General features: G+C 34.5%; 1 protein-coding gene across 9 annotated transcripts in view; it reads left to right on the top strand.

Moving 5' to 3' along the window:
* Window positions 1-21960, top strand: part of myo5b (myosin VB) — a 101066-nt gene that overhangs the window by 45398 nt on the left and 33708 nt on the right. For 7 of the 9 annotated variants that reach the window (XM_073934874.1, XM_021468887.2, XM_021468888.2 and 4 more), the window contains exons 8-20: window positions 987-1094; window positions 1188-1297; window positions 5238-5503; window positions 7125-7206; window positions 8054-8194; window positions 8413-8535; window positions 9660-9743; window positions 13707-13850; window positions 14373-14470; window positions 16917-17003; window positions 17159-17270; window positions 19071-19282; window positions 20044-20200. In XM_073934874.1, the coding sequence (XP_073790975.1) occupies window positions 987-1094; window positions 1188-1297; window positions 5238-5503; window positions 7125-7206; window positions 8054-8194; window positions 8413-8535; window positions 9660-9743; window positions 13707-13850; window positions 14373-14470; window positions 16917-17003; window positions 17159-17270; window positions 19071-19282; window positions 20044-20200 (1724 nt within the window). Of the gene's footprint in view, window positions 1-986; window positions 1095-1187; window positions 1298-5237; window positions 5504-7124; window positions 7207-8053; window positions 8195-8412; window positions 8536-9659; window positions 9744-13706; window positions 13851-14372; window positions 14471-16696; window positions 16782-16916; window positions 17004-17158; window positions 17271-19070; window positions 19283-20043; window positions 20201-21960 lie in introns of those variants that run through there. The other 2 variants (XM_073934877.1, XM_073934876.1) reach the window with 1 other exon arrangement.

Below are 21960 nucleotides of genomic sequence, written 5' to 3'. Positions count from 1 at the left end.
CCATTGTAACTGACGTTTGGCATTGGCACGAGTGGCAAGAGGTTTGGCAATAGCAACCCGGCCATGTACATCGACCCTGTGGAGTTCCCGAAGAGCAGTTTTGGTAGAAACAGTAGAGTTGAGGTGCACATTTAAGTCACCCAGAATGTTGTGTGCATTAAAATATTACAAGCAAAACTGTGTCATAACTCTGCCGATTAAACCTTCACACTCAACTCTTACTGGTGGAATATGCAATCAATGAAGATCAATAAATGCCACCAGGCTGGTCAAATTTAGGCATAAAACCTCCCAACACTAAATTAGCCATTGTTTTAGTTTCCTTGTCCAAACCTTGTATACTAATGTTGTCACAATACTGGAATTTCTAACTTCAATAAAATAGCTTAAAATGTATTGATACTCTGTGCCATAGGGGAATATTACCTAATTATATCATTTATTTATACAATTGCTTAAATATAGCATTTCCCAGAATTATAACTAGACCTGCATGTCTTTTCTTGTCAGGACCGTTTTTCAGATTTTCATGTGCCCTACTAAATTTCCTCAGGTCCATGTGAAAAATAATAAATAAGGGCATGAAAGAAAAAGTTGTTTTTGTTGTTGCAAACAATGTACCATTACAATATATGCAAATTGTATCATTTTTAATAATTCTAGTAGGTGTCATTACTGCATAAAATGTATATTTTATAGTTTTATATATTTCAGTATCGAATCGATACCTATAGAAATATCAGTTATTTTGACAACACTAACATATTTAAGTCATGTTTTTTATTATATTTTAAATAATAATTTTGGCCTGTGATGGCAAAGCTGAATTTCTGGATCATTACTTATTGCCTATTTTATTATTGCCTGCTTGTTTTGCACACACAAAGGTTCGAATGAACTACATAATCAAACTAAACCTACTGTACCAAATATAAACACACCCAAATCCTTCTTTTTCAAACTTCTCACTCACTCTCATGTTTTAGCCAGTGCAGAAGACTTCACTTACACGTCTCTCGGTGAGAACATTTTCATTGAGGGAGTGAATGATGCCGAGGACCTTGTGAAGACGAGAGAAGCTCTTACGATGCTTGGTGAGTTTGACTGCAGCAGCAAACATGACTATTAGCTTTTGCAGCGCTATAGTTTGGCATAAATATTTATCATGCTGACACTGTGTTGTGCAGGTGTAAAAGAAAACCACCAAATGAGCATCTTTAAGATAATTGCCTCCATTTTGCACCTGGGGAACGTGGAGATTGTGCAGGAGAGAGATGGAGAATCCTGCCATATCAATGTGAGTGCACAGCAAATAATGCTATTGTAAATCAGTCCATTAAGGGTTTTCACAGGAAAAATTTAATACGATTTTTTGAAACTTAAGTGATTAATTATGGGGAAAGTTTTAGCTGTTTAGTTTAGGAAAACCTATATATATATATATATATATATATATATATATATATATATATATATATATATATATATATATATATATATATATATATATATATATATACATAGGTTTTCCTATATATATATTGAGGGGTTTTCCCCTCAAGTCTACAGACATATGCTACAGGTGAATTGGGTAAACTAAACTGTCCGCAGTGTGTGTGTGTGTGTGTGTGTGAATGAGACTGAATGGCTGTTTCCCAGTGATGGGTTGCAGCTGGAAGGGCATCCTCTGCTTAAAACATATGCTGGATAAGTTGGTGGTTCATTCCGCTGTGGCGACTCCTGATTAATAACGGGACTGAGCCGAAAAGAAAATGAATGAATAAAGAAGCATTCTAAAGTCGGTGACACTGCTGACATTATCTTAAAGGGTCACAAAACACCAAAACACATTTTTTGAGCTGTTGACAGTCATATATGTGTCCCACACTGCTAAAAACACTATTAGGACACCTATATTTCACTAAAAAGTGTAAATTGGTTGTTTTTGCGTTATTTCAAGCAAATTCGTACTACCGGTTTGAAACGAATTTTTGAAGCTGCGTCACGGCCATGACATAATAGCGTTGTATTCCAGCATGCAGACTGGGCGTCTGTGCCAGAGTGAGTTTTATTACGTCTTACAGTGTGATGCATTAATGCATGAGTAAGGCTTGGTTCAAACCAATCAGCGCGCTCTATTGTGCAACTTCATTAATATTCATTACTGTCACAGTGTAGATGGCAGAGACGCCACGTTGTGTTGGCAAAAGAAGCGTGAAGTGTTGCTTTTAGAGTTTGCTGCAGTAAAGTTTCGTTTTCATTTTCTCTCTGTGAGAGCTCAGACTCACGCGTGGATTAACAGTGTACGCAACGCGCGACAACAATAACTTACGTGTCTAAGGAGGATTATTGTTTACCTGAGAGCTGTTCTCATCTGCAAACGCTGAGATCCAGATTCGCTTTAGTCTCCTCTTAATAAAGACGCGGCTCTAGTTGCTGGTGATTGTCCTGTCTCTACAGATTTGGTAAGTGAGCGACCAGTGCTCTTTGTTTATTCAGTTCGTATTTTATTCGTATCAAACAAACTATTGCAACGAGTGTAAACAAGTTAGCACTAACAGTTACAACCAAACTATAACCTCGTGTTGGATTTTGTGACCGGAATAACACACGCGGCTTTCTGACACTACCTGCCGTGTGCATCTAAGTTTCTGGGAAATGCTGAGTTTTTTTTCTCTCATTCGCCGTGCGGTATCAAACATTGCATGAAAAATACATGCTTACAGCAGTTCCTCGAATCAAATATCACGTTTGTCGGGAGGGACATTAATGAATTCCCTGAATGAAAGAGCCAAACTGCAGTTAAAGTCCACCATTTAATAATCTGGCAAATAATTCGACTACAGATGTCCATGTAAACACAGTCACATTGTCCGCTGTGGGTGTGTGTTTTGACTCTGAAATTCAGCGCGCCCAAATAAACACTCCGATACCAAGCCTGTTTTCTTCCTCCGACACTCCCCCCTAAACAGAGCTGGACACGCCCACTTTTCTGACTTTTTCCAAAGTAGAGGTGTGAAAACACCCTGCTGAAACGAGTGGGTTTCATGGCCCTTTAAATAAAGTCTTAGGCAAATTGTAATTTGTGGTCCTCCGTGTTTAATGTGGTTTAAATGTTCAGTCCACTTACTGTATTCCTTGAGATTCTTGAAATAAAATAATTTTTACAAAATAAAAAAACTCTCTTTGGAGTGGACTTTGAGATTTATAACTATGTAGATCTTTTTATGTCTAAACATACATGCTGCACACTGTCTAAACTTTAAAAAAGTGAAAACGTATAATAGTACCACTATATCAAAGTATTGTTCATTTTGCAGAAATGTACAGTTATTACATTTACAATAAAATATGGAAGTCTCCACATTCTCTTAAACAACATCATTGGATTCTAACTTGTATTGATATTGTGTATCTGGAAATGTCTTCTCACATCCTCACATCCATGGTGCAAGAGAGCACACCATCCGACTTTAGCCACAAACTTTGAAAAACATAAAGGTTTACAAATTTGACTTGAAGAGACATCAAAAAGCAAAAAACTTTAGGTTCCAGACCCCATAATAATAATAATTATTATTATATTTTTCATAAATTAATTAATTTTTTCCCTCTTTTTTATTTTAATATGTTTTTTTTCTCTTTTCATAGTAATTGTTTAAGGTTCCCTGTTTGGGCTTCTAATAACTTTTCTTCATTGTCTTAGACCTCTTTAAGCATGGTTTTAAATATCTTAATCTTTTTGTTTATTCCTATTCTTTTATTTATTTATTTTAACTGGCTTAACCCTTTACCCTTACTTAACCTTTAATACAGATTTGGTTTGTTGCTTTTTTGGTTTGGAAATTAGTTTTATGTGTGTGTATGTGTGTATATGTGTATGTGTATATGTATATCTGAACTCTGAAAACTATACTGCACTCATTTCAATTTACTATAATATTCTTTGTGAAGCTGCTTTGAAACAATCTACATTGTAAAAGCGTTATAGAAATAAAGGTGAATTGAATGTGTATATATATATATATACATTACACACACACACACACACATATATATAGGTTTTCCCCTCAAGTCTACAGACATATGCTACAGGTGAATTGGGTAAACTAAACTGTCCGCAGTGTGTGTGTGTGTGTGTGTGTGTGTGTGTGTGTGTGTGTGTGTGTGTGTGTGTGTGTGTGTGTGAATGAGACTGTATGGCTGTTTCCCAGTGATGGGTTGCAGCTGGAAGGGCATCCTCTGCTTAAAACATATGCTGGATAAGTTGGTGGTTCATTCCGCTGTGGCAACTCCTGATTAATAACGAGACTGAGCCGAAAAGAACCACCAACTTATCCAGCATATGTTTTAAGCAGAGGATGCCCTTCCAGCTGCAACCCATCACTGGGAAACAGCCATACAGTCTCATTCACACACATACACACACACACTTCGGACAGTTTAGTTTACCCAATTCACCTGTAGCATATGTCTGTAGACTTGAGGGGAAAACCGGAGCATCGGTAGGAAACCCAAATAAGCACAGGGAGAACATGCAAACTCAGCTGACCCAGCCGGGACTCGAACCAGTGACCTTCTTGCTGTGAGGCGACAGTGCTAGCCACTGCGCCACCACACCGCCCTAGAATGCTTTTTATTACAGTTTATTCATACAATACAATACTGCACAGTGTAGACTGTGATTTTTAGCCCCCAAAATTTGTTAATATAATGTTACCACTCTTAAAATATCTTGTGATATTCGTGCTTGGAATATTTCTGCAGAATCGTCTTGATCATTATTTTCAGGATCTCAATCGGGCTCAAATTTATATGGCAGTATTCGCGGCATGCTTAATTATACTGGAGCAGACAGAACTTACTGCTGTGGCCATAGGCGGGACAGCACTGAAACACTGTCCAAGCTATTCACCAATCACAACACACTGGGAAAGCTAACCAATCACAATACGTTTTGTATTTCAAAAGGTGTGCCTTTATTAAACCCAGAATTAACTGAGCCTTTTGTGAAAAGCAATACATTTTGCAAACCACTAAGCATGAACCACTCCAAAACAAAATCAAGACTTTGAAAGAGAGCATAATAAGACAATGGTAATTTGTGACTTCTTTAAAGCGGCTTTGAAATAAAATTTCACGAAAAGTTTAATGCAAATATATTAAATTGAACAATCTTGTTGTTTGTTATTTATTTTGCCACTTATGCATTAAACAATCTCTTTTTGCACATGCAGAGGAACGACACTCATCTGCATCATTTCTGTCGGCTGTTGGGGATTGAGCAGGAGCAGATGGAGAACTGGCTATGCCGCAGGAAACTGGTGACCACTTCTGAAACTTATGTGAAAAACATGCCCCACAGCCAGGCAGTCAATGCCCGAGATGCCTTGGCCAAACACATCTATGCCCATCTGTTTGACTGGATCGTGGAGCACATCAACAAGTCCCTGCATACTTCCACTAAACAGCACTCATTCATCGGGGTTCTGGATATCTATGGGTAATTATTGTGATTATTAGACAGCATGGTAGTGAAGATTGGGGCTGGGCAAAAAAAATACATTTAAATTTTTTAAGTGAGTAGATTCGAAATTGATTTTCTTAAAGCCATTATTCAAATAATAATTGTAAATCAATTCATCTTTTTTTAAAAGTGAGTGGATTCGGTATTGCATTTTATTTCTGGTCCAGGTGTTTTCTAAGTAAGAAAATACTTCTCTGTTGTACCTTATGGCCCGTTTCCACTGACTGGTACAGTACAGTACAGTACAGTACGGGTCACCTTTATCAGGCTTGCATTTCCACTGCCTAAAGTGTACCAATGGTACTTATTTGGTGGGCGTGGTGCATGACAGAAAGTTTCAGTTGACGTCATTCTCGCTCGAGAAAATCTTGCTCAAAGTAAAGCTGTACAGATCTTTCACATTGTACGTGAAGCACTTCTCACAAAACAGAGGCTTTATACACATAAATACTTGTGTATAAATGTTCATTACTAACTTTTTATGAACACAGTTTGGTTATAACTGCAGATCAATGAAATAGCCCAATGTAAAGTCTGCAATTATATGAAATAAATAAATAAATGCAACATAAATGAACACATACAGCCCCTTACAGTGTCCAATATTACCAATTACAGAAAAACTACACGCAACAAACATTTAGTTCTTTTTTGGGTTCAAAAACAACACGCAACATTAAACCTTGTCAGTGCAAACCTCTCATCTGTATCTTTAATCTTCACCAGCACATGTAAACTCTGTTAAAAAGTCCAACAGGTGATGATAATAGTTCAACGTGGCAGTTTGTTTGTTCATGGTTTAGGTTGCCGAAAGAATCATTTGCTCCTTTGTTTTTTTCAGCTTCTCAGCTTCATTTTTTAAAGTAGCACCCTAATAATACACAGTTTAAGCCGATATTACTAATCAAAGAATGAAAGAAAACATTTTAACTAGTCTTGGCTTGAGATAATTATATGTACAATTTATTTGTACTTGTAAAATCTAGAGTTTGAATACCTGTAGATATATAAATGTATGTCTGGATTCATTTCAGATGCATGGGTACATATAAATAGAACAAGTATCATATGCATATCATAAGGCCTAATAACAATATTATAATAATATATACATAGTACCACTGATAAATTTTATATTATGTCTTATTTCATGCATCTTATTTCATACATTTTAAGGTACCAATGCACCTTTAATAAATCTAATCAAGATCTTGTGAATCAAAATCAAAATTATATTTGGACATAATAAATATGGAAAATGAATAAATAACCTGGCCTATTAAAGATTTTGAAACGTTTTGAGTTCCTACAGTATATACAGTAGAGTAATGTGTCTCTGAGGGCAACAGGAGACTGTCTTTTGTGATTTGACCCTCTATTAGCTGTTTGTAGAGTCAGCATTTGCCTTGGAGCCTTTCTGACCATGGGACTAATTACTTCCTCACAGAAGAGAAATTATCGATCACCATTAGAGTAAATAAGCGGAGAAGTGCCATGATATAAGATGCAGAGAAAAGTTTGGAAGGTTTGGTTTGTTTTTTTTTTCAGAGAAATCTGAAGGATTTTGAATGCTGTTATTGAATTCATCTTTCAACAGGTTTGAAACATTTGAGATCAACAGCTTTGAGCAGTTCTGTATTAACTACGCCAATGAGAAGCTACAGCAGCAATTCAACTCGGTCAGTAATAGAAGATCTCCTGATACAAATATTTATAAATCTCATATGCATTAGATATAAACATTATAAATATAATAAAAACTATACTTTAAAAGTTTATAAAAAGGTTTTTTTTAATAGTAATTTACTAAAATAATAAATCATTTTAATTATTTAATTAATATAAAATATTTTCCAACAATTTTATGTTAAATTTATGTTAAAATGTATATATTCATAAAATATTGTTTTAACAAAAATATTTCTGTCTTTTTTATATAATTTATAATTGCATAAAAAGTTATATATAAATAATTTGGTAAATAATATTTTTTTTAAATATTTTTTTAAGTGTCATGAATTTTCATCAACTTATAAATGAGCAGCATCTCATTCAGTTTTAAACTCTTGTCCCTCTTCAAAGTCCCTATATATTAATTATATCAGTATTAGCACATTTTTAAATAATTATTATTAGGAAATACTGTACTTTCTACTATTTTCACATATTCTCAAAAATTATATATTATTAGATATTAGATATTATTAAATATAAAATGAACCCCTTGTTAAAGCTGTAAAAATGCTGGGTTCCACACAATTCCTTTGTTGACACAACTCAAATTGATTAATTAACTTATCCATTTTACAAGTTTAAATTATTTTATTTAACATAAAACAATTAAGTTGTCCCAAAAAACTTTAAGAATTGTGTTGTTTCAACTCATTTTAAATAAGTAGTTTGAACAAGCAGTAAAAGTCATTTTATCATGTCAGTGTAATATATGTCATGACTGCTGGCTGTATTTGGAGTCAAATCTAATACAGTTGGTGCATTTACTAACACATGACCATCCTCCACCCTCAGCATGTGTTTAAGCTGGAGCAAGAAGAGTACATGAAGGAGCAGATCCCCTGGACACTCATTGATTTCTATGATAACCAGCCGTGCATTGACCTCATTGAAGCCAAACTCGGTATCCTGGACCTTCTTGATGAAGAGTGTAAGGTAAGAAAAAGCAGTCACTGAGGAAGCGATACACAGAAATGGAGAGGCAGATCCCTGAGCAGAGCATCTCATTTAGTTTTAAACACCTCAGCCTCTTTGAAGTGCTTGAGTGAATGAATCGGCGCAGCTTCAGAAGTGTTGAACATGCTATTTCTGCTACAAGTAACCCAAATAGTGGGTTTTCAGTTTAAAGTGTTTTTCTTTTCTGCGTCTGACAGGTGCCCAAAGGAACAGATCAGAACTGGGCGCAAAAGCTGTACAGCAAGCATTCAGGCAGCGGCCATTTCGAAAAGCCCAGGATGTCCAACAAGTCCTTTATTGTTGTTCATTTTGCAGATAAGGTGGGTTCTGTTTATATTAGACAGGTGAATTTTATTTTCTGGATGGTTGTGGGATGTTATGATATTATCACCCACCACATCTGCATTTAATTTTTTTATCCTTTAGATTGTGAAAACATTCATTTTAACACATTGAGAGAACATTTGGTTAGATTAGAAATGTGACATGACTTTCGATTTTTTTTTTTTTTTTTTTTGCAGAAGTATATTTCTGTTTATAAAAATCAGCTTTAGCTTTTGCAGATTTAATTGATAAAAAATAAAATTTTATTACATTTTCTTGTCTATTGGTATTTTAAGTAATTGTCTTCTAAATAATTTTCATTTTCTTTTATTTTTCTCTAGTTTAAATTGATGTTCTGTGTTGTTTTGTGCTTTGTTTTATTTTGTATGTATATAACCAGCTTCTAATAGTAAAACAATTATTAATTTTATTTTTTATATTCACACTTCATAACAACAGTCTGCAGAAACAGTTTGATCAACATTCTCCCTCTGTAAGTGTCATCAGAGGGGAAAAGTCCCACCCATTAGTGACAATCTCTCCCTTATTAGTGTAGAAGGTTAGTCTTGTTTTTGAATCTGCCATTATGCTGACACATAGGCATTTGTAGCTCCGCCCTCTATTAATGAAAGCCTCAGAGGAGCAGTTTGAAAGAGTTATAAAACATTATTTGTGGGGTATTTCAAGCTGAAACTTCACATACACACTCTAGGGACGACTGAGACATATTTTACATCTTGTGAAAAGAAACATAATAGATCCTAAATAAATAGTTTTAACCCTTTAGCAGATCATTTTTTTCCAGGATGAAAGAAATTAACCTAGATAGGATTTTCATGCATTTTGTGGAAATGAGTTTTTTTTTATATTTATTTGTTTATTATTTTTGGTTTTGCGCAGCAGGGTTTTTAGAACAAACAGCTTCAGCTTTTGCAAAACTGCTTAATGAATCCTAACTAGTGAGGAACTTCATTATGAAACCCAGATGACGGTTAATAATGCATGATGAGTACAACAGAAATAGCTTATTCTGCTCCATGCCAGTTAGGAGTCGCTGAAATGATGTGAATGTGGTACTGATGTAGGAATTAGACTTGTGATGTTTTGTCACACCTGACAGGTTGAATATCAGTGTGACGGATTCCTGGAGAAGAACAGAGACACTGTTTATGAAGAGCAGATAAACATCCTCAAGGCCAGTAAGGTGAGAGCTGGGTTTTTTTGAGTGCGAAGCACTAAAAAAAGAAGATATTTAGTAATTATTGTTTTTATTAGTATTATTTTAGATTCTCTGCTTTCGAATATAGATATATTTAAATATACAGTCATTTTGTTGTGTTTTTGTTATTTTTATTCTTTAAAAAAGTATGAAAATGTGGTTGTTTTTATTTTAAATATGGCATTTCTTTTTTTCTTTCCAAATCCATTTATTCTTTTTAGTTTTACATATTGTTATTTGCAATAATGATAATCATACTAATTATGTCCGAGAGCTATTTTTAGTATTAACACTTTAAATAGTTTGTTTTTATATTTATTTATATTTTCAATTTAATATGATTTTATATATATATATATGTCTATAATGAACTTGTTTTTATCACAAAATCTATTATTTTATATTTGTCAATTTGCTTTAAATCCTGACAAGTTTTCAGTCACACTCAATTGCATTACACTTTCCTTTCCAGCCAAGCCTCTGTTTATTCCCTTCTTCAAGATTACCTTATTTAAATCACACTTTACCTCATGTTTTGGTTTATGGGCTTTTTAAACAGTTCATTGATTTGAAGTTTTTAGGTAAACAGAGACCTGACCTCGTCCAGACTTCTTATGACTCTAACAGTCTCAGTCCTAATAAAGCTGTTAAAGGATGTCCATTGTCTTTGTCGATATGGATTTTGCTTTATTTTTGTTTGTCTTATGGTTTCTTGGCAACATAATTTGCCGGAATCTGGGGGAAGTTGAACTGCAGACAGCAGCACCTCAGTGCCTGAATGCTAAAAATCTTCCCTGTAGGACATTGTTGAAATGCTATGGAGTTTAAAATTAAACTTTCACCGGAACACTTGTAATGAGGAACAATTTAAACATCAGTCTGTCTGAAGTGATTTCTCAAGTTTCTCTTACTTTAAACAAGTTTTCCTGTGATTCCTGGCATTTTGTCCCCCCACTGTGGTTGAAAATGTTGTGGACCTTCAAAGATGAAATGGTGAAGAAATAACTCATGAATATTAATTAGGCTGTATGCAAATACTTTATTGTGATTTGTACTGTTTTAATAAATAATCAATGTGATAACTATTATGGTTATTGTACAGTCACCACTGATGTTAGTCTTGTATAACTTGTACATATATACAAAGACAAAAAAAAAAGAAAACAAAAAAAAAAGCACAGCCTAATAGCATCAGCATCATTTTGTCCACTTACAATTTCATTGGCTTTGGAAGTAATTTATGAAAGGACACCCCATGGCTCTGAACTTGAACCTGGAACGAAATGAAGTCTTGTTTTTTTAAAAACTGAGGAAATGTAACACATCATTGGCCCACTGTTTAAATGAAGGGGAAATGATTGTCAGCCGTCTTGCCAAAAGAGGAGTATGCAATGCTGTCCAATTCATTTTTTGACAAATTGATTTTTTTCATATACAATGCCAAAGACAGCACTTAAGAGATTTGCACAAACATCTTGACAAAATGTTCTGGAGTGAGATAAAACAATTGACAAACTTATAACTTTTTAAATAAATAAATTTAAAAAATGTACAATGTAGACAAACTGTTCATTATAATGAACAGTTTATGAACACTTTATTTTTATTTTATTTTTAAATTCAGAAATAATGTAATCTGTGCCAGATATACATGGATAAATAGGAGGGATCTGAAGATTCAGTTCATTCATTCTTTTTCTTGTCGGCTTAGTCCCTTTATTAATCTGGGGTCACCACAGCGGAATGAACCGCCAACTTTTCCAGCACATTTTTACGCAGCGGATGCCCTTCCAGCCGCAACCCATCCCTGGGAAACATCCACAAACACTCATTCACACACTACAGAAAATTTTGCCTACCCAATTCACCTTTACCGCATGTCTTTGAACTGTGGGGGAAACCGGAGCACCCGGAGGAAACCCATGCGAACGCAGGGAGAACATGCAAACTCCACAAAGAAAACCCAACTGAGCCGAGGATCAAACCAGCGACCCAGCAACCTTCTTGCTGTGAGGCGACAGCACTACCTACCGCGCCACTGCTTCGCCGAATCTGAAGATTTTGATCAGTATTATGAAAAAATAACGCAAATCTGTGTTAATTTTTAAATATTTTAGTTGTATTCTTGTATTGTAAATACTGTACATATTTACTAGACTTCTCATTTATTCATTCGTTCAATCTTTCATTAGGCTTATTCCCTTTATTAATCCGGGGTCACTTCAGCATAATGAACTGCCAACTTATCCAGCACATGTTTTATGCAGCGGATGCCCTTCCAGCTGCAAACTATTACCAGGAAACATTCATACACACTTATTCACACACACACACACACTACGGACAATTCAGCTTACCCAATTCACCTATACTGGGTTTTTAGACTAGTGGGGGAAACCGGTGCACCCAGAGAAAACCCATGCCACCGCGTCACCCTTACTATTATTGTAACTAAATATTAATACTTTTATACCTACTTTTACATTTCTAGTGACTAGTGACATCCGTACTAAAAATTAAGCAAAATAACTCGATTGTAATAGTACATGCTCTAAAGCTATTTAAAAGCAGAATACTGAGTCAAAGTTTTGCTTAACTTACATAACATGATCTTGATTTAAATTAAACTCAAATGAGATTTCACAGTACTTTTCACAACCTTATTATAACGCCTGCTTATGTAAGTAATTGGATACAACAGGGATAGTATTGCTGTGCATACCTTCAATTTGAATGTAGTCTGTGGTCCAACATCTGTTTTTATCAGTGACCTCGTACAGTTCTAGTGCAACAGCATTGGTGGTTTAATGGTGTCATCTGTGTTCTATCTTAGAGGCTGAATGTTGGCAGGATTGTGGTATTAGCGATGCATTGAATTGCTCTGTGTACCTGCCTTGCGGTCGAGACTCGGGGAGTGGATTTTAAAGGGCTTCCAAAAGTGCTTTGAAGTGCTGCTGGAGTTGAATACAAATTTTAAACAAGTCTAGCTCAAATAAAAAACTGTTGGAGGTTTTACGCCTCTTATGTAAGATGTGATGCAGTTGTAATGTGACTGGAAATTCATTTTTCCTGTGAACCATATGATGATTCTTAATCAAATACAATCTTTTAATCAATGGATTTTTTTGGGTGTTTTTCTTTTCCAAATATACTTTATTTGTTTACTTATAAATAACTCTCATTTTTCTTTCTGTTTTAAATTGGTTTGTCTTATTTTGTTTGTATTTTTTCTCAATTCCAATGCTTGATTTATTTTATAACCTTGTTTTGTTTCCATTTGTTTCATTTAGATTTTTTATTTTAGTCTATTTTCAATTGTTTTGTATTTGTTTAGTTTTATTGTTGTTGTTTTATTTTTTTGCGGTGGGGGTGGGAATGGGTTGTTTTGTTTATTGTTTTTTTTTTCAGTGTTTAATTATTTTGATTTCTTTTAGGATGCGTTTATTTCTTTGTTTCATTTTGTTTGTTTTCTGTTTTTTTGTTGCATATTTTTTGTCTGAGTGTGCTTTCACACCTGTGGATTGATTCTTTTGTTTCAAAACAGAGATTAAAATTGTTACAATGTTTTTTTTTTTGTTTTTGTTTTTTTTTCTTGGTGCAGTTTGCTTTCACATGGTAAAGTTTCTAAACAGACCAAAAGAACTAAAACTCATTCAGGCGATCCCAGACCGTTTGTTTTGGTACGGATCTGAGCACTATTGCTGGATTCGCATTTGCCAAACTAACTGCGCCAACTGGGAAAGTCCGCCAGGTTCCAAAACTAAAGTCTAGGTGTGAAAAAACCCTAAAGTTGTTTTCTTTAATTCTTTTTGTCTTTGTTTTTATCGATTTTTAAATTTTATTGTTTACTTATATGTTTGTTCATGTTTGTTTGCTTTTAATTGTGTTGTGTTTTTTTTTATATGTGTTTGCATTTTGTTTGATGTTTTGTTTAATGTTTATTCACAGTTCCAGTTGGTTGCAGATCTCTTTGACGATGCTAAAGATGCTGCCCCTCATCCAGGCAGCAAAACCTCCAGAATCAATGTTCGGCCTGCCAAACCCGCTCCGAAAGGTCACAACCGGGAGCACAGGAAAACTGTGGGCACTCAGGTGAGACCAGTGGTGTAAAGTAACAAATTAGAAATACTCAAATTACTGTAATTGTGTAGTTTTTCTCAGAAAATTGTTATTTACTAAGTAGTTTTAAAAATGTGTACTTTTACTTTCCTTTAAGTACATTTTAGTGCAGAATTGGTACTTTTACTCCACTATTATCCTTCAACTGGCAGTCACTACTTAATTTTTTTCCTGTGTATGGGGATTAGAAAAATCAGTCCTGTAATTCCTGTCCAGTCAAACAGCACATAAAAAGTAAATCGCACCAAACTACCTTAAGACATGGGCGATTTATAAATTCTGCAAACTATTTGGAATTATCCAAGGAGCTGTCAAAAATCTTTACAAGCAATAGCACAGATATTGTTTGGACACTAATGAGAAGTTGACAGATGTTTACTGTATGATGACCAAACTGGCCTTAAGCAATAGATGCACTACAGATTGTTACGTGAACACACACATCCACAAATTACATAACATAATGATGAGATGAAACTTTTCTCTCCTCCACAGTTCAGAAACTCTCTGCATCTTCTGATGGAGACACTCAACGCAACCACCCCTCATTATGTTCGCTGCATTAAGCCCAATGATTATAAGGAATCCTTTGTGTAAGTTTGGTCTCTTTGTCTTCCAATAGTGATTATCTAGTTTATCTTGCCTATAAATAGAGAGGTATAGCAAATTCATTTAAGCTGCCAGAGCAAATTAGAGTCATGCTGGTACAGAGAAGTTTGATCGACCTCAGCTGCACTGTACATTTCCTCCAACAATCAAGACATCAAAGCTCCTCTGAGAAACAGCTGATCAGGTTATGTAAGTTGTTATTAGACCTAGTTTTCTCAGATCAAAATCAGTAGAAGTGAGCCCAAAATACTTGCTGATTTAACGGTTTTGTGAATGATTTTTCCATACTGTTGTATTTGGTTTAATATGGTTTAATATTAGGTATGAATTTGGCAGAAAGGTGGTTATATTCACCTTTAGTCATACTTAGTAAGCATAACATATCCGGGTCCGTTTTGGAAAAGAGATATAAACAAGGTTTGAAAATTCAGTTTCTAGTGAGGGAACTAAATGTGGCAACTGCTTTAAGACCCTTAAAATATGTATCTTTTTTTGCTATATTTAAATACATTTATTTGTAGTTTCGGGACAGAATTTGATTGATAGACCTCTGTAGCGTGAACATATTATCACAGTTATCTTTTAAAACTATAAATTTTTGAACTTGAACTGGTTTAAATTAAATAGGCAAGTTTCATGAATTTAATTCTTGTAATCATTAATAATATCTAGATTGTACATTAAAGAGAATGTTCTGTTTTCAGTTTATGATTTATGTGTATAATATATGTTTAGAGTAAAATGTAGTTTGTTTTAACTGATAAACTAGTAATTTCTGTCATTTATTAAAGAACTGATGTTGTAGTATTTTTTGCATAACAACAAAAAAGGGGGCCATGTTTTTCAGACATGTTTATATTCATTTTAAACAACACAATAATAATGTTTAACTTCAAAAGTCTTCATAAATACACATTTGGTGTAATAACTCTGATTTTTAATCTCGACCAATTGTCATTTTGTAAAAAAAAAAAAAAAAAGATCTACATTTGGGGAAACAAATTGTCATAGCTTTTATAGAATAAAACAATCATTAACATTTTATTCAACAGGCCCGTAGCCAGCCTGGTGAAAGGGGTTGTTCATTTTTTCTCAAAAAGCTTTTTTGCAGTTATTCACCGTATTTTTTTTTTTTAATGATGAACTTTAAATACTGCATTTTAGTGATATTTTAAGTACTATTTTTAGCTGGATTAGCTTGTCGATTGGTCATCATAACCACACTTTTTGAGGTACTAAAACATTTACTAAATATTTTAAATAAAGAAATATGAAAAACATTTATTAAAAAATACAAGTTTATTACATCATATATCTTGTATCTGTTAAAGTTTTAAAATAAAAACAAACTGGCCAGCACATTCAACGTTCCTCAATCAGAATCTTAATTATAAAAACATTAATAATAAAACATTAATATTAATAATGTAGAGCTTTTTGATTTTTCTAAACTTTTTTGTAACTAAAAGTACATTTTGAAAGTTCATGGATAAAAACAATAGCCTAATTAGTATAAAAACTTACTTTAATATGGGCTTCTTTTGGTGCTTTCAAGAATAAGGTCCAAGATTCAAAATAAAAGTTACTTGTAGTAAAAGAAGATTTCACTTTCGTCATATACTGTCTTTTTAAAACATGGACTATAATTTTTTACTTTTATTGGAAGCCTTCTTTGATCCCTTCTCAGTTTATGATGGCACTGCAGTCAAAATAAGACAAATGAGCTCATGTATGGGACAAATTCTGGACCTTTTATTGGTGGGGGGTGAGTTTTTCGAACCACCCCCACCCCCTGACTACTGGCCTGTCAAACCCAAACCTACTACATCTAAAAAAATCCATACTGAGTATTTTCAGGTGGTCTCTTTGTTTCCTCACTAAAGCTCTTTATTGTCAAAAACTATATATTTAAATCAACATATTGAAAGCAAAACTCAGAAATCCTCTAAATGTACAAATTACATACAATACACACAAATATAATTAAGTATACTAAAATACTATGCACATTTTAAAAACATTATGTCGGTTGAATGTATTTATGTGCTTATTTTTCTTGTAAAATGTACAACCCTGAGCAAAATGCCGAGTCTTGTTTGTGTCCTCAAAATTCCTGAGCACAAGGGCCCCTTCAAGGATGCTTAATTGAGAGAGTATTGTCAGTCACATGCTCTTGAGGTTTCGAACACACAGTCTCAGAGCTATGAGTCAGTAAGCCTCTGGTCCCTGAGCGGACAGCAGCATCCCAATGCCTCTCTCTCGGGAGATGTGCTCTATGCTCAAGAGAAAGATCCGGTAGGTCTAGATAACCCCCCCGAATTTCCTGTGGTCCAACACACACGCGCTCTTGTTCTCAACCCAGCGTCAAGATCAACTTCTTGTGTTGTTGTTTTTTTTTAAATTCTTTAAGATGTCTTTTGCTTTCTGTAGGTTTGATTCTAGAAGAGCTGTTCAGCAACTAAGAGCATGTGGTGTTCTGGAGACCATTCGCATTAGCGCCGCCGGCTATCCATCACGGTAATCAATCTACAGCTCTTTTCTTTCTTGTTTGATTTATCTGACTTCAGTTTATAAACCTCAGGGTCTCCCCAGTAGAATTCCATAATATTTCTGTATTGACTTCAATAGTCATTCAAACTGATTTCCTCTTCACATCTGATGTTTTTTCTTAGATGGACATATCCAGATTTCTTCAGCAGATATCGAGTGCTCATGACAAAGAAGGATCTGTCAGTCGGAGACAAGAAGCAGGTCTGTAAGAACCTGCTGGAGATCTTGATCAAGGTAAGACCAGTTTAAATATCACTTCCACAAATGTACTTGCTGTTTTCAACGCTGATTACATTTACAGTTAAAGTCAAAATTATTAGCTCTTCTGTGACTTTTATTCTTTTTCGTTTTTCTTTCCTTTTTTAAGTAGTTCCCAAATTATGCTTAACAGAGCAAGGAATTTTTCCACAATATTTTCTATAATCTTTTTTTCATATGGAGAAAGTCTTATTTATTTTGTCTAGAATAAAATCTATTTTAAAAAAATGTATCATTTAATGTTAAAATTATTAGCCCCTTTAAGCTATATATATTTTTTTGATTGTCTACTGATTTGCCTGATTACCCTACGTAAACCTAATTACCTTAGTTAAGCCTTTAAATTGCACTTTAAGATGAATACTAGCATCTTGAAAAATATCTAGTTATATTTTACTCTCTATATTATTATTGTATTATTTACTTTCATCATAGCAAAAATAAAATAAATCAGTTATTTGAAATTAGTTACTAAAACTATTATGTTTAGAAATGTATTGAAAAAATGAACAGAGGAGTTAATATTTCAGGAGGGGTTAATAATTCTAACTTTAACTGTGCATGCACACTTATAATAGGATTTTGGTCGATTTGATTGAGCGTATAATAATTATAACCATAATCAATGTAAATTGTGATTTTAATTACAATGAACAGGCTAGTAAACACCTTGATGCTGCGGTCACACTAGAGTTGGAGCATGCGGAAGTATGGCCCTGAAAACGGGCGGAAATAAATAAGATGATTAGACATTTTAAAAAGCGAGCTAATGGTCCATATTTTACATTTCTTTTCAAAGAGGTCATGTTTTGGTCTTCAACTGGTCTCACACAGATGCCATGTTTTGTTTTGTTTTGTTTTCACTTCATAACTTCATTTTAACAATACATTCATCAGCGCAACTCACTACACTGTTACAGCTCTGAAAATTCAACTTTATTTCAGAATATTTGTCAGGTTTTTGTCCTCAACCACTTTTGTGTGTAGGACTGTTTTTTATACATTTCGTCCAAAGACTTTTGTTTAATTTTTTATTTTTGACTCATTTTTTTGAATAATTTTGCTGTTAAATAAGTGGAATATTTCAGCGTCATGATGTGGAGCTGTGATAAAGTCATGACGTGCCTGGATTTACTTTAGCCGTGTGATAATCTAAAAATTGCTGAATGTTCATCAGCCAATCATAATCAAGCATTCATCAGCGCCTGCACATGTATATCTATTATTTCACAATATTATTGTTTCTGTTTTTGATCAAAAAGTTTTTTATAAAGCTTTTTTTTCACTTTCGTCAATTGGTGAAGCTTATTCTTCGACATTGGCTTCCTTGGTTTGGGACTTGTGGAGCTGCGCATCAGTGGAGTTGCTCTTCAGTGTTCAGTGTTTGGGCTCAGCAGAGACATTTATATTACATTAAACTAAGCTAAAATTTATCAGTGAAAACTGGACTAAAGCGGTTTTAATTTACTAGAGACTTCTTTGACACAATCTACATAGTAAAAATCACTATAGAAATAAAGATGAATTGATATGAATGAAATTAATGCAGCTTTGTTGCAGTGACTGTGACCCACTGGTAGTGAGTTTATTATATCAGATTTAATTTTTTATAACAAATACAGATTAACTATTAATTTTTCTGCTCTGAGTTAAATATATAATCAATCCTGCAACATTATCTTTTATTAACATACATTTATATTTGACGACATATCTTTCAATCAAAGATAGTTATCTTGAGTAATCCTGTTTATTGTGACTCTGTTTCTCCTTCAGGATCCAGATAAGTTCCAGTTTGGAAAGACTAAGATCTTCTTCAGGGCGGGTCAGGTGGCCTATCTGGAGAAGCTCAGAGCCGATAAGTTCCGCTTCGCCTGTATTAAGATCCAGAAGACTGTGCGAGGATGGCTGCAGAGGATTCGGTATCGCAAGATTCGCAAGTCTGCCATCACTTTACAAAGATACGGCCGGGGTTACTTGGCACGCAGGTGAGTGTCTGAGTTGATGGCTATTAGCTTAAAGGTGTATTTTAAGGAGATCCCTTATGGTTACTCAGTCAACTTCCTTTTGAGTGCAATAATATGGGAGTTATTCTCTACATCAGTAGATGCTGTTTCTGATCTTCCTTAATTGCCTCATTTGTAGTTCTGATGATTCCTCTGGGAACGTATGCATCATGATATCATGAATGTAAATAAATGCAGCGAGACATTTAGTTGTATTAGTAATGTGACCTACATGACCTATATTATGTTAACTTGTGTGCATTGTTTGTTTTGACAGCAAATTTTGATTTCATTTTAGTCTTATTTCAGTCTTCTTCGTGGATTGTAGTTTAAGTTTAATTTTATTTTGCTAAATTTATCAAATTTTAGTTAACTAAATCTACTCTAGATAAATTAAAGTTAGTTTTTTAGTAATTTTCTTTTGGTTTAGTCCCTTATTTATCAGGGGTCGCCAGAGTGGAATACTCAACCCAGTACTGGAAAATAGTTAAATCATAATATATTAATAATACCTCAACTTAATGTTCATTATTAAGACTGTAATAAGCTGATTTGCATTAAAAGTCACTGAAGAAAACCGTGTTTAAGCTTTTAGCCAAAAATTAGCATTGATTTAGTTAAGCTATTTTAAGCGTAAACGTCTACATCTTAGGTGTCATAAGACTCATATGACATCTTTTAAAAAAGGAATAATAGCAGGAAGCGCTAATGCTTCAATTACAACTTTTCTCATTGTCTCTCAGGTACGCAGAGATGCTTCGCCTGACCCGAGCAGCAGTCATTTGTCAGAAGCAGTACCGCATGGTACAGGTTCGCCGGGAGTATCTGAGGGTCCGTCGGGCTGTAATCACCATTCAAGCATTCACCCGAGGCATGTTCATACGCAGGTTATATCAGGAGGTACAGCACTGCATTTTTATCTTTCACTCTCTCTCTGTTTACCTCATAAAAGCAATTTTTTAAGGGGACATAATATGCAAAAATCACTTTTTTGTGGATTTAAAACACAGTTATTTGGCAACAGTCTGTGAATGTACAGTAGCCACCCTCTATTGGTAAATAATAATTAATTGTATTTTTTATCACACTTGCAAAACAATGCAAAAAAAACTTTGTACATGTCATCGGAGCAAGAGTATCTATTTGTGGACTGCAAGAAATGGGCGTAACATGAAGAAGGCGTAACTTGTAGTAAGTTAGATGCGTAACTTGCATCTATTGAAATCCCATTGAACCATATGAGATGTCAAACTAGATGTTGTTAGCAAGCCGGTGGAAATATGTACCAGAGAACATTTTCAGCAAATGTTTTTATGAATTTTCTCCAAATTTATCAACAACCTATTCATTTGATATAGTGTTATAGTCATTTAGAAACTCTGACTTCTTAGTCTGTTTGTCATGACAGTACAATAATAACTGTGATGGTTGGGTTTAGGGTTGTGGTAGGCATAGACGTTAATAACTGTAATGGTTGGGTTTAAGTGTGGAGTAGGTGTAGACCAGAGCTATTCAATTAGTTTGTCGTGGGGGCCAGTCCATAAAAAGCATCCCAAACGAGGGGCCGGAGAGATATGACTAGCAATATAAGTGATGACACAACAGCATATAAGAGCCCATATGCTGTATTTGTGGTCATAAAGACACCCACGTTGACTTTTTCTACATTAAAACGTTAATATGTTGTATTTTTAAACTGCATATCATCACTGCATTGTACAATGTGGCTTTTTTACAAGCATATCTAAAGGTTGTATTTCGAGGCACAAAATCAGTGTCTTGCTCAGTAGGCTTTTTCTACATTCAGACACATTCTTATGTTATGTTTTAAACTGCGTAACAATTTGGGATGCAATGATTATAGATTTTGGTTGTACGATTATAGTCTAAAGAATAATCATGGTTTCACAGTTATCACCATTACTATGCCTTTATTATATTTTAAACACTACTAGTTTAGAAAATAAGAAGAAAACTGCTTAGATTTTAAAGCATTGTTTATTGCTGCTCAGTAATCAAATACAGCACAAAATATTTATAAAAAACAAACAGTAGTCCATTTCTCTTTTTGGACTTAAAAATAAATTGCGAGCGCCAGCAGGGCGCAAATGCATCGGTCCACTTGCAAGCCGTGCGTGCGCCGCTCCCAATATGCGCACGTCTCTATAGGAAATATTGTATTTGTGTGCAGAAAAGACACAATATGTGAACAGCTTGCTGGAATAATTAATCCAATGTGCGTTTAGGCAAAACTTTTAGTTGCAGCAGCTTTTTTTCTGTGCACCAGAAATGCAGCGTTGAGAAGCCTGTAATGAATAAAAGCGGGGTTAAAAGTGAAATCAGCTAATCATTGCACCCTTAATAATATCAGTGCATTGTACAAAAGGCCTTTTCAACAAACCAATACAAATGTTTTCGGCTGCTCGCACCACTCGCCTAATGTCAGGTGACTCACTCTCTGCGCAGCCTTCAACTGCAGCTTGTGTTGTATTGAAACCGTCTATAGCACAGGTGTCAAACTCAGTTCCAAAAGGGCCGCAGCTCTGCACAGTTTAGTTCCAACCCTAATTAAACACACCTGATCAAACTAATAGAATCCTTCAAGCTTGTTTGGAACCTACAGGTAAGTGTGTTGGAGCAGGGTTGGAACTAAACTGTGC

This window comes from Danio rerio, chromosome 21 (genome assembly GCF_049306965.1).
Source record: "Danio rerio strain Tuebingen ecotype United States chromosome 21, GRCz12tu, whole genome shotgun sequence".
NCBI classification, from domain to species: domain Eukaryota; kingdom Metazoa; phylum Chordata; class Actinopteri; order Cypriniformes; family Danionidae; genus Danio; species Danio rerio.
This window is presented reverse-complemented; position numbering and strand designations above follow the sequence as displayed.